The sequence below is a fragment of the Drosophila kikkawai genome, chromosome 2L (assembly GCF_030179895.1).
Source record: "Drosophila kikkawai strain 14028-0561.14 chromosome 2L, DkikHiC1v2, whole genome shotgun sequence".
Taxonomy (NCBI): Eukaryota; Metazoa; Arthropoda; class Insecta; order Diptera; family Drosophilidae; genus Drosophila; species Drosophila kikkawai.
Window position 1 is genome coordinate 4,640,548 of NC_091728.1, and position 13,303 is coordinate 4,653,850.

At 39.3% G+C, this 13,303-nt stretch overlaps 1 protein-coding gene across 2 annotated transcripts in view; it reads left to right on the top strand.

Annotated features, from left to right (window-relative positions):
- Window positions 1–13,303, top strand: part of beat-Ic (beaten path Ic) — a 40,201-nt gene that overhangs the window by 8,923 nt on the left and 17,975 nt on the right. For both annotated transcript variants that reach the window (XM_017168328.3, XM_070284840.1), the window contains exon 2: window positions 3,871–4,156. In XM_017168328.3, coding sequence (XP_017023817.2) covers window positions 4,024–4,156 — 133 coding nt within the window. In that variant the 5' untranslated portion in view covers window positions 3,871–4,023. The remainder of the gene's footprint in view (window positions 1–3,870; window positions 4,157–13,303) is intronic.

Below are 13,303 nucleotides of genomic sequence, written 5' to 3' on the forward strand. Positions count from 1 at the left end.
TTTATTTTTTGCTTAGATTTTCAAGTGCAAATTATTTCGAAATTAATTGAAAGCCACAATAACCCAGGAAAGGCTTTATTTGTTAGCCCAACTTCGCTCTCTTCTCGCTGGTTTCACTATTTGCCATGCAAATGTGGAGCTCAAATAAAACAATAGATGGCAAATGCTGGTGCAACAACGACAGCTGCCAACTAGAGTTTGTGGTTGCCTTTAGTCAAGTTGTCGTCCTGCCGTTTTTCGCTTCTGTTTTTGCTCCTCCTGGGCGGCGGCACTAACTTCATGTCAATCCTTCTGTGGCTTTGCCGGTCGTTTAATTTGAATTTAAAATGTTATCCCGCCAAATGCAATAGACACACCTCCAGCTCCACTCCGCCGTCTGTGTGGCACTCATTTTCCACTTATTTACAATTACCACATTTTATTGTATCCCCCCCCCCCACCGGTCTCGGTGAGGGCGGGGGTGGCGTTTTACCATTTTATTTATACTCCTGTTTATATTTGTCACACTTTTGTCTTTGTTTTCGCCACCCACGTACACTTTTAACTGCATTTTTGTGTGTCTGTCAAATCCCCACACAGCTGCCTTTTACCCCGGAAACTCCCCAAACTCTCTGCACTCGCCTCTCGCCAGACCTTGCAGATTTCGATTGTATTTTGTTTATTTTGTTGCAATTTTAATTACTTTAATGAAAGTTTTAATTGCGAAATAGCAAAAACGCACCGAACGACAGAGGCAGCGACAGCGCCGGTGCAAAGAATCGCACAAAGGGCGCGTGAGGGACGGCGGGGCGGCGGTGTAATGAGTTTTTGCGGTCTAAGAAAGGTTGGCAGCTGCACGACAACGGTGACGTGAGCACACTGGAAACAGCTCTCGTTGTTACAGCTCGCCAGGTGAGTGTTTTGAGGCAGGTGAACGCAAGCTACGGCCCTTATGCAAGGTGAAGAGTTGCGTTAACAATAAATGAAAAATTTTATAATTTAATAATATAGTTTTTAAGAATGTTCTTCATTTAAATTACTAAAAGAGGAACCTATTCAAAGGCTCTTATTATTATATACCTGTGCTTGGACTTGCACTCAAACAAAAAGTGTAAGTGATAACACACAGCTTCAAATTTATACAAAAAAACTTAAAAATATATATGCAAACTCATACCAGCAATAGCAATGACCTCTTTGAGTGACATTGCAATTAAATTAATGTTTGAGGAGCCCTTCAATCTAACCAATATGGGTGTAGTTTGGGTTCATGCCTTACTTCAAAGGTAATCTGTTGGAAACACTTTGATCTACTCGTAATTGCAATCGGCGGTTTGATTCACACACAAACACACACTGGGAGTGACATTTGCATATATGCCAGCATCCGCAGTCAGGCTTCCCCACTTGACCCACAAAACTAGGCAAAGCCAATTGGAACAAAAAAGCCTTGTCATTCTGGGGTCTCTTTTTCAACTTCACTTCTCAGACGAAGTTTGAATAAATTGTGTAAACAATTCGAATACCACAAGGTATCAGGAAAAATGAAATAAGTGAGCCGTAACCAAGGAGCAGCAAAAGAAATACAGACTGGAAATAGAATGGAAATCATCAGGGCCAATGAACTGCATGAGATGCAAAACAGAAAAGATACAAATGTATCTCCAGGAGAAACCAAGGGATTTGCACTTGTTACAATACATTACACATTGCATAATAGAATCGTTGACTTATAAAGCAAACACAACTCATTTGATGTTGAGTTTTCCAAGCTTCTTCGAAAATAAGTTGAGCTAAGGTTACACAGAGAATGTAGAGAAACTCTTCTTATAATGCTTTCCTATTGTTTTTCTATTTTTCACATTTTGTGTAAATATATGAAAGTAGAGTAAAAGGTTGCCTTCCAAAGTTTGTTAAATAATTATTTATTTAATTTTCTCTAGCTACATTAATTACAATTTCCCCAAAAACTAGTTCAAAGTTAGTATTTTCGTTAATTCACCTTATAAATTGAGTACATCCAAGTGCCTTTTAAAAATAGTTGCCTTTGGATTTCTCAGTGAAATGAAAGGAAATTTTTATTTTAGCCATTTGCACGTTTTGTTTTTTTGGGGTTTTTCCCCCGAGCTGTTTCGCCGTAGGATCGTTAAAAGCATTCGCTGTCGGTTGGAACCCATAAAATGCATTAATGCTTTGCATGCTGTGCCCAAAACTGCAAAGTCCAAGCTTAAAATATACATATACGATTATGTACGTATGCTGGGATGTGTGCATGGCAGCGAGGAAAGAAAAAGATACGCAAAATAGCATTTTTGGCAACAAGCTTTTAATTGCATTTTGTATGTGCTCATTACCTTAAATGCAGTGTGAGGGCTGGCTATTCTCCAGTGTCTCTCTTTCGTTTCTTTCCATATCACTAGAATTTTGTTTTTTTTTTGGCATTGAAAGCACTTTAAATGATAAAGTATTTTCGAAAGAGATCTCTAAAATTTAAGTGGTATTGAGTTCTCTTTAGGTGTGTATGCATTTCAAATGAAACTTTTGTATATTAAAAACTTTTTCTATGAAGAAATATGTTGATAATATAATACATATAATGTATACTGTTAAGAAAAGGATACCTTGTACCTAAAAATACCTTATATCAGTGACAAAAGAGTATTAGTCTTAACATTTACGCTTTTCCAAAGAGCTTTGGTTATATATGTGTAAGGCTGCTGGTGTCACTTTTGCTTCATATGAGTGGAAAAGTAGCGAAGCGAAATGAAAATTGGCAACGCTAAGGCAAAGTCTCTGCCGAAAAACCAGTAAAAGAGAAAATAAGTTTTCCTGACGAGAATAAACATGGGAAAAGGAGCACAAGCACATATGTATGTGGGGGTGTGCCTGTGTATTTGATTTAAATGAAAAATAATTAAACTCTGAACTAAAGTTTCCCTTTTGGCTCTTTTTATGGCGAAACGGAAGGACAATTAGGAAACGGAGGGATCAGGATAAAATAAAAGGAAACCGGCAGAGAAAAAATAGAGGCCAAAAAAACATACATAGGTTAAGTGAAATGATTTATACCTTTCCCAGAAGTGCGGTTTTTAAATAAATTGAATTGAGTTTAAATATCAGAAGATTTATTCCAACAATTCTTGCCAGCACTAGTGTTTTGTTTGCACAGTTTTTATATTCCCTTTTTTACCCGGGGCTCTTTCTATTTTTTCTTACAGTTTTCTGTGAATTAAGTTTTTTCTTGGCTCTTAGTGCTATTATTTTTTTCATTTGCTTAGTGCAACACACAGGGGGATTAGCGTTCAATTGAAATCGATTTCAGTGGTGTGCATGTGTGTTTTTTTTTCTGTATTTGAGTTTCAAGCGATTTTTTAATTAAAGTACTGCAGTTAATTGCATTAATCACAGTATTTGCCATGAGCACAGAGCGGAATAATGCTGAACACCGCGAAGTGGAACGGGATCCAGAGGCGGCACTTGGTAAATTATTTAAATGAATCTCTCTGAATTATTTATTTGGCAATCAAAAACCAATAAAGTTTAGCGTTGTTTTGCGGTAATTTAAAATATTAATTTCAAGCGGCCATCGCGTATGGGCTAATATGTGAATCAAATATTCATAGCAAAAACGACAGCAGTTAATAATGCATAGAAGTTGTTAATTTTTGTATGAGTTTGTGTTTATCGAAGCTTAAACTGCTTAATTATTTCGATTTTCCTTTTTTTTTTTGATATATTGCATTTTCTCGCTCTTTTTCAAAACAGCCTATATAATTAATTTCTCCGAAACTGTCGTTTTAGCATTAAAAATAATTCACTTATATTGACAAATGATAGCTATATTTAGAGCATAATCTCTAATGCCAAACTTTAATTTCCCTGCAATTACAGTTGACTAAAGCCAAACTACAAAAGCACAGAAATAGGCCAAAACCAATTGACATTTATTGGCCAATATACATTTATAAGGATCGAACGGAAACGAAGGAGGATTCCAGAAGGGAGAATCACAAGAGAAAATTGTAAAAATCTTTATATATTTCAATGCCAACGACGACGACGACGACGACGACTATTCAGATGGCCAACAAGTGGAGCCCGGGACGGGGACGGGGCCAAAGTGGGCGTGGCTGTATCTGCTGGATATCCTTGACGCTGCTCCTCATGCTGGTGCCTGGTAAGTGAATTATAAACCAAAAGCTGGACCAAAAACAATCGGGCGGAGCCAAAATCATGGCTAATTCGAATGACACAAAGTCGAAGGACAACAAAAACTTTGATGAAATACTTGAGAACTTTGACAAAGCCTCCCGATATATATATAAATACTGATAAATTATATTCTGATGGCTATCCGGGTGACAGGCCAGAGTGCCCTATAAGTAGGGCGACTTTGGCGATAATTAATTTTTAAGCCGCGCAAAATGAAGCGCCGGGGGGGGCGGAGGACAGAGAGAGCTGGCCAAATGGAGCGGCAAGGACAGCGGAAGGCGAAATCAATCGTTCGGAAAATAAACAAATCTTATTTTTCCGCAAACATTATTTCTCATCAGCCGAACCGAAGCGAGCAGAGAAGCGATGGCAAAGCCAGCAAACGGCCATAATAACAACAGGGCGGCGGTGACAACAACATTTTTCATAAATACGCGCATTCATCTGCATGAAACGATGGCCAGAGGGGCTGAGTGGGGGCGTGGTAGCAAGGGAAGCAGTTAAAGAACCCAGAGGGTCGTTAACAGAGTTCTGAAGAACTCACAACAAGGAAGTTTTAATGGGGTTTTATTTGGTAAAGTTACTACTAAAGTAATCAATCTTGTTTTCATTAAAAGTGAATATAATAACAGAACTAAAATAAGAATATATGCATTACGAATAAGTGTTTACAAAAACTAAGCGGTGTACTTTTGAATTCAAAATATGTTGGTCCTTCGAGCCGGATCGTCACTATGAATTAAAATGTGAATACTCAGGTACTTACTAAAGTAAAACTCAATAATTAAATATATTTTAATACACTTCTTAAAAGATTCATGTGTATTCTTATTTTAGTTTTATCGGCTTACTTGTTGAAAAATTGACATTTGTCGGCCAACAGTGAACTCCTTGAGCCACCCTCATTTAAGTACTCGACAGACTCAACTCATTGGGCTTTGGTCCCCTCCATTCCGCCGAGATACTACCAACCGACCGCAACAAAACCGAAATGATGATGCTGCAAAAGAAACTACGATACTAAATATCCATCCAATGCTTCTGACTGCTATTTTTGCTCGCTATATTCCAATTTTTTTCCTGGCCGAAAGGCGCGAGCGGGACAATGTGTAAACAAGCAAAACAAAAAAGGCAACTTAGGGCCAACAACATCGTGGAAGGATATACACATTCAGACAGATATATAGGGGAGGAGAGACAGAAAGAGAGAGGGACGAAAGCAATTGCTGCCTAGAGACGGAGATTATTTCATAATTTTTTGCGTGATGAAGTCGCATTTGTTGGGATTAAATGAGATTTTCTTGCAATTACCGAATGCGTGGAGGGCAGAACTTTTATTTATTTAGCTCTCATTTTCTCTCTTGCTCAATATAATTCCCTTTTGCAATACCCAAGTACTCATCGAAATTACAATTTCTGTTGGTTAGCAGCTTAGCCGAAAACATTCCCCACTGCCATTTGCCATTGATTTGAACTTTCGGCGTTGCATCAAAGTTTCTTTTTCAATTTCGCCACAGATCGATCGATATTTTCTAATTTATGCTAAACGCACACAAAGGGCAGTCGAAGGGAAAGTGCTGAGCCCTGGCCATCCCATTGAGAGCCAAACAATAAACAATGCAATGCATCGTATGTGCGGGGATTACGTAGGAAGCGCTCATCCTCCGGACTCGGGGTCCGGAGGAAACTTTTCCATCCAACTTTTGGTCTAGGGTATCCGAAAAACATTCAACATGTTGTGATGGCCAGTCTCCCACTATCCGCACCTCACCTGATGACCTCCTCTCACATTCTGGAACAAAAGCCCCAAAATTGGCTATATCCCTCAATATAGGTCTGCCTGGAAAAGTTTGTTCTTTGCGGGCAGCTCCTATCACAATGAAAGGCATCAGCAGCGACCGCTACTGGGGTGGAGGTGCGTTTTCAATTTTCTAGAATGCACAAAAGTCAGTAAGCATTCTTCAACGGCATCATCAGCATCATCATCGTCCTCGTCATGATCTTAGACCGCATATCACCCATACGCCCCTATGTGCATGAGCCCTATCAGCCCGTCGCTGGCAGGGCTTCTGCTTAGCATCTATCCTCCACTCACTGGCACTTGGAGAAAATCGAAGAGAGAAATCAAGAGGAAATTTGTTTTTAAATAAATATATTTTTGGCTATAATTATTGTAATAAATAATATTAAAACTCTGGTAATTTTCATCTAAAACTAGTATTTTTCTTGTAGCTTAGCTAACAAACTAGCCTCCATATATTTTCTAAATGCCAAAAACATTCCTCCAAGTGCACTTTGGCACATAAGCCCTCATAGAAGCTCCCTCGCACACTCCACTTTGCATATCACATGAACTTGCACTTTGCATTTTGTTTCTGCCTTTTCGGCAAGACAGGTGGATGCTGGAATTAAGGCGTTCGGTGGGCTAAGCGGGGCGGCGAATTCGGGGTGCTGAATCGTCTTTGTCTAGCAGACATCTACCGTTTACTGTTCCGACATTCCAACTTGGCTGCGATGCTGGCAGGCGACTGACATGCCTTTTGTCAGCACCCCCCGACGGTTGTGTGAAGAGTGCGGTGCGGTCTGTGTCAGCCAGTTTGTCAGTCGCTTGAGCAGCAGCACATCCTGCAAGTATTTCTTTTAATTGTGTGGCCAATGCGGTTGAGCTGGTTATTTACTTAACTTGTGGGAAAAACAGTTGGTTAAAATGGTTAATTATTCCAAATTATTGTAAAGGAAGTGTCAAATTGTGGAAATATGACATATTTCTTGAAGATATATTAACTTATTATTAAACCCTCAACACAGAAAACTTTCAATAATTACAATTCAAGCTGAAAACCATGCCAATTGTATCTCTGATCTCTCGAACGCAATTGAAAATTAATTCGCCAGCTTCGCTTTGTAATGCCATAATGTGTATCGACTACAAAGTGGCCTACTCACGTCATGGCACAGAAAGAATTACCTTAAAATACAATTTTATTTATGCTATTTGCAGGATGGGGAGAGACTGCATGAGGGATTATGAAATATCATCAAAAAGATGTGAAAAACTGGCTTAAAATCTCATATAAACTGAATGCCCGACAAGAACAACAATGAAACTACAGCGAACTGTTGACAAAAACCCGGCCAACAAGATGGTCAATGTACCCGTACAATTTTTTATCCCTTTTTATTTCGGCTGTGAAATATGAGTCAAGTTTTCAATGCATGCCGGATGCATTCATTATGCCGTTGACGAGACTCCACCAGCTGTGGAGTGGAAGTGAGTGGGGTAGAGCATACACATGCTTGCCATTACGGAGTTTCTTTGCATTTTTTTTACATTTATGACAAATGCATTGCACTCACAAAGCTCACACCGACACACAGTCGCAATCTTTATGATCTCATGCATATGTATGCGTTTATAAATGCCACGATATTGTGACAGAGACAGACGAACATACCAAGAGAGAGAGAGAGAGAGAGAGGCACAAAGTGCTGAAAAGAGAAAGCATTATTTTATATCAAAATAGTGGTCGGTTTTGTGTCGAGCGATAAAAGTCCTGTGGACCGAACATCCGGGGGGAAAAGTATGCTTTATGATGTGAAAATGTTGTTTTCGGCTAGAAACACAACAGTTTATAATTTACATAAAATTATTATGGTATATATTAGGTATATTAAAACGAATCTATACAGATATCAACATCTATAACTAATCTGATTTTATCAAATTCATTATTATATGTTCATGCTTAAATCCTTTTTAATTATAATATTTCAAGTTCAATATTAGTTTTTATTGATTTAGTTGACCTTTTTTGTTGACTAGTTATGCAGTTCCAATTTTCAAATATTTTTATAAAATGCAATTTTCCTTTATCTGCAAGTTTTAATCAATTTTCCACAATAACAAATAGTAACCCATTCATTTCGATTTTTGTAATAAAAATGCATTGAATAAAGTCAGGTTTTGGCAGTAAAGAAATGTGAGAAAGAATGATTGGGAGGGGGAGAGAAATGCCAGAAAGGTCTCGAAAAAAAAGGTGTTGAGAATGCCAAGTCACGAGATGCGACACTTGGCAAAAAAGGCGTTTGCTAATTTTCTAAGACATCAATTTCGGGGGGAGTTCGATGGAAGTACGTGTGACAATGCTCCGACAATGCCCCCGTCCTCCGAGGCCCTTTCACGCAGCGTTTTTTGCGCTGATTTTGGCACGCACACATTTTGCATACTGATCAGCAATCAGTGGCATCAATTCTGTGAACTTTCCAGGGGCTTGAGGCCAACTAGGAAGTGTCGGGCGCAAATTAAAATTCCACTTTGGCATTTGGGGAATTCAATTATTTTTTGGTGCCATTCGAGCAGCAGCAGCTCCCAGCTCCTGCTTGACAGTTTGTCTTGTTGTTCGGCTCCTTTTGACCACCAATAACTGGGGATATTGCCCCCAGCCAGTCGGGACTTTAGCCAGTAAATACCAGGACATCTCTTACACATGCCCAGATTTATTGCCTCCGCCCACTCTCGCACGCTCCCGATGCCAATTGTCAGGCAATGCAATCAGCGTGTTTATTGATTTGGAAAATTAAATATTTTTCCTTGATTTCCCAGAGCGACAAATGCAAAAGAGGAAAAAGTCGCGGCCATATTGCCATAAATAACGCAATCCGATATGCTCCTTTGCTGAAATATCCGTTCGCCCTTAGAAAGCATTTTAATTAGTTCAAATTTCTGACAAACTATAGTACTACAAGAGATTGCAGCCCAGTGGCAAAGTGGAGGTGTTTGCTAGGGAGGGTTAGATGTGCGTGTGTGTGTGTGGCATGCGCCGCATTGTTGTCGCTTCCGGTTGGTATTCCGCTAAAAGCAAAAACATGTCGGCAACCTGCGGAGCAGAGGCGAAAAAATATTGTTGGAATTTCGCTTGCTTAACGGAAATGTATAAATTGCATTTTGCGCCATCGCAAAAGAGCCTTAATGCGTAAAAGGGGGCTGTGGGCGGTAGTTGAAGCTGGATGTGTGTTGGGTGGGGGGTAGGGCTTGGCTGAAACTAAAGCAGGTGCATCTGGAAGAGTGTTGTGCCACCCACACTTGAAAATAAACTGAACACCTGCAGGATGCACAGCAACGGGACGACCAAAGTGTCGGAGACGAAAGGAAAAACTCAAGAAAATATAATGGAAAATACAAAGAATAAAATTAAAATAAATAAATTAAAATACTTTAGACTCATTTTATAAGAATTATTTAAAGAAAACTATTCAAAATTCAATTGAGAATTTATTCAAAACAAGTTTAGTTTGTTAATACTTCAAAATATACTCATAAAAGCTTAACAAAACTAAAAGCACTTTCAAAGTAAAATATTGTTTTTAATTCAACATCGATTTAAATTAATTTCTCTATTTCAACATCAAGTGTCAGGTGTTTAACTCCACACAACATCCAAGCCCACAGGTCTGAGGCTGAGAAGAGAGAAAGAAATAGAAAAGTTGCGAAAAATGGAAAGTGTTAAGAGCATTTTAGCTCCTCGTCTCGCCTGGCACACAATTCACAGACATTTTTCACCGCCATTCTCTGGCATCTTTTTCGGCGAGCTAAAAGCACTTTACACTAATGCACCTGAAAATTTAAAACATGTCATAACATAAACATTTATCATCGCGACAGGAACCGGAAGTTGAATTTTGCACTTAACTTGCTGATATATTTTAGGGTTTCCATTGAAGTTGCGATTACATCGCGCAGCTCAATTATTTATGGTAATGCAGTTGCTTTGCCTTAAGAAACAAATTGTTTTTATATTAAGCAAACAAAATATTTGACTTTTAATAATACAAAATGCGTAAATATTTGTTAATTATCATGTTCAAGAAATGCATGAATAGGTTCCCACAAAAAGCTTTCAAATTTGAACTAATTGATTTTGTTTGGAAAATTATAAAAACTTGACTCATTCCACTTCCTTCTCAATTTTGTCTCCTCAAACCATTGCAGAGAGAACCAAAAATAAACAAAGCAAAATGAGGTTCACCAGAAAGTCTCATAAATTCCATCAAGAGTTTCCCCTCAACGCCTCTAGAAAAGAAAGTAGTCTAAGTGCCCTTAAAACGCTTTTGTCTGAGCGCGGCTCGACTGGTGAGTGTGTGGGCTTAGGCAAATTTTTAATTTATTTCCATTTCACTTTTAATTTAGGCACTAATCTAGGCAATTTGTACTCTCACACGCCATTAAGCGAGACATGAAACGAGAAATTAGGCGAAATCCGGCAACCAAGGCGATAATTAAAATACACTTCCCAGGGAGCTTTTCGCTTATGAGAGAGCTTGTTATAAAAGTAGAATTTCTACTAAGAAAATTTAAGTATGCTTAGGAGCTTTGTTTTGAGACAAAACATTTTTAAGATGATATGAAAAATATTTAAACTAAGGAGAAAAAATCATTGCTGGGCAGAGTAACCTCTGGCAGATGAAACCTTTATTTCACCCAGATAACAAAAGATAAAAAAACCAAGCAACGCCTTGCTCCATCGCCTTGCAGCCCCTCGACCATAAAATGCCCACGGAATATTTATTTGCTTTCATTTATTTTCAATAATTTGGAAATTTCCATTACATTAGTTTCGGTTGTTGTTTTTTCCCTGCTCTCCTTATGATGTTCTTTATGCCCTTGCACGAAAAACAAACAAATTTCGGGGCGATTTCAACGGCCACCCCAAAGCGAAAGCGAAGCCAGCAGCATCGACAAATTCTTGCTTTGATTACCAAACTAAATTTCACTCTGGCGAAGTTGCTACAAATATAAAATAAATGCCACAGCCACCCTCGTCGAGGAGGCGAAAACTTTTCTCATTTCTGTTTTCGGGCTCATCGATACAGCCAGCAGCTGAAGGCTCTGCGAGAAATTCTTCCATTGGGTCCCAGTTCCAGTCCCGACCCTGGGTATTTTTCGATACTTTTCGATACTTTTCGCTGCTAGCCACCACCACAAATCCGAGTGACATTTGGCACTTGCCCTTCGTCCTGTCTGTGCGAACAAATTTACACATCTTTTGAGTTGTTTTCGGGTTCTTTGCTTCATTTTTTGCTTGGCGGCAGCTCCTTCACTTATTTGTTCTCTGGCCTTCGAGCTGCTTTTGTCGCATGGCTTCCGTTTCCTGTTCATTTGCTCACATTTGGCATGTCAGATGGGGAAATTTTTTTAATAAAACTGTCAACAGTTGATGTAGATTAAGAAATTATGGCAGTTCGAAGAAAGTTTTCTTTGGCAACGCAACGTTCGGCTTGTGTTGTTTGGATTGCTGGAAAATCAATCAGCGACAAAGTTTGCAGGATCAATGAACTAATAATGGGATTCGGGATTCAGGATTGAATTAAGTTTTTATTTTTTGCCTTAAGATTTAGCAGCATTTGCTCCTACGGTAATGATAATTAAGCTCTTGTACCTAGTTGCCCTTTAAGATCGCCCTCATCGTGCACATTCGCTCAATGTTTCTGGCCTTCAGCCTTCTGTAGGCCGACTGTGTGGGCCACTTATTGCATTTTGATGGGAATCCGATTTGGTTTCCTACCAGCTCAAAAGACCCCAACTTTATTGCCTCTATTCAGCTGCCAATACAAAAGCCAGAAACTTCTGGCAGTTGAGTCTGACCCTACGATGGGGCTACTCCATGGAAACCAGGCATAACTGCATTTCAAAATCATCATAAATGGGCCATAAATGGGTGTCTTTCATTGCGATTTCTGCATTTGGAAAGTGAAGTTTATTAGGTGAGTTACATATTGAGAATGATTTGCCGAGTTCCCTGTTTATTTGCAACTGAGAAAAGGGAATTTATGGATTGAAGGGAGAAGTCATTGTCAAATTAGTGAAACTTATTTTTTATATTAAGAATTGAAAACATTAAATAATCAAGTATTCAATCCATAATATTTTAAATCCAATTCTCTTTAAATTTACCAATGAAGAATAATCTACACGTCAGCAGTGACGTTTGTATTTGCTGAACCTGGCTATTTTTTCCCCTTATCCAACTCGGAATGCCAACGTCTTAGCCTCGTCCCCGTCACTAATCAACCCAATCAGATTTAGCCAAGACTGTGCTTAATGCGAAAGTAAGGACTCGGCTCGTGGGCCCCGCCACTCGAGGATAATAGATAGCCGCTAGACGAAACAGTTAAAGCACTGCTTTCTCGCCCTTATCAAAACCGAATTACAAATCCCCGTCGAGGAAAAATGAATGAAAGCGGAGGAGACCCAGGAGCGGGCTGAGGGACAGGCCCCAGAGGATAATCCCGGGCAACAAAGGGATGATTGAAGGAGCCAAAGTCCTTTATCAAGTGAGTGTGCCATAATAAATGCGAACAAGACAAATGTGTGGAAACCAAAACGCCGGCCTTGTCCTGTTCCGTCTGTTGAGTTTAAGTTGGACAGGACACTGCAAATATCAGTCACTCGAACATAATCGGGCCGAGACAAGTCCCAACACGGAAAACAAAATAAAAGCAAGGCTAACCAACTAATAGGAGAACGGACCAAGTCCGCTGTGCCGTTGCCTGACTATTGATAAGCATCGAATTCATTAATTTATATGTTCGATGAGTATCAGCGTGGAATCGCACAAGCAGAAAGGAGTTCGCCTCCTTCGTCAGGATGGCTTTGTAATGTGAAACTAAGTGATTTGAGCCGGACATGTGTTCTCCCGCCGACCCCTCCTTGCGTGTTTGTATCAGAGGACGTGTCTGTATATCTTCATTACAAATCCTAGCTGGCTTTTGCCTTGCGGATTTCCAGCGAAATCTTCCGCCTGTCCTCCAAATGCTATGAGCCCCACCTAGAAACTCACAGTGGGTGTAATCAGAGGATGAGTATCTGGTTGTGGCTAGTTTAGTCTTATGGCATAATAACTACTTTTGTTTGAATTAATTATATTATGTAAACTATTTTTATATAATATTTTTGTAAGAGATCATAATTTCCTTAGTATTCATTCGGGATGCTCTGTTTTCGACTAGCTCTGACCACTGTCTTTACGACCCGAGATGCCTTTCCTTTTGGGGGAACTTGTAGCTTGACTTAAGTAGTAATTTCAATCAATTTGGCCAAGGCGCTGTCCAGAGA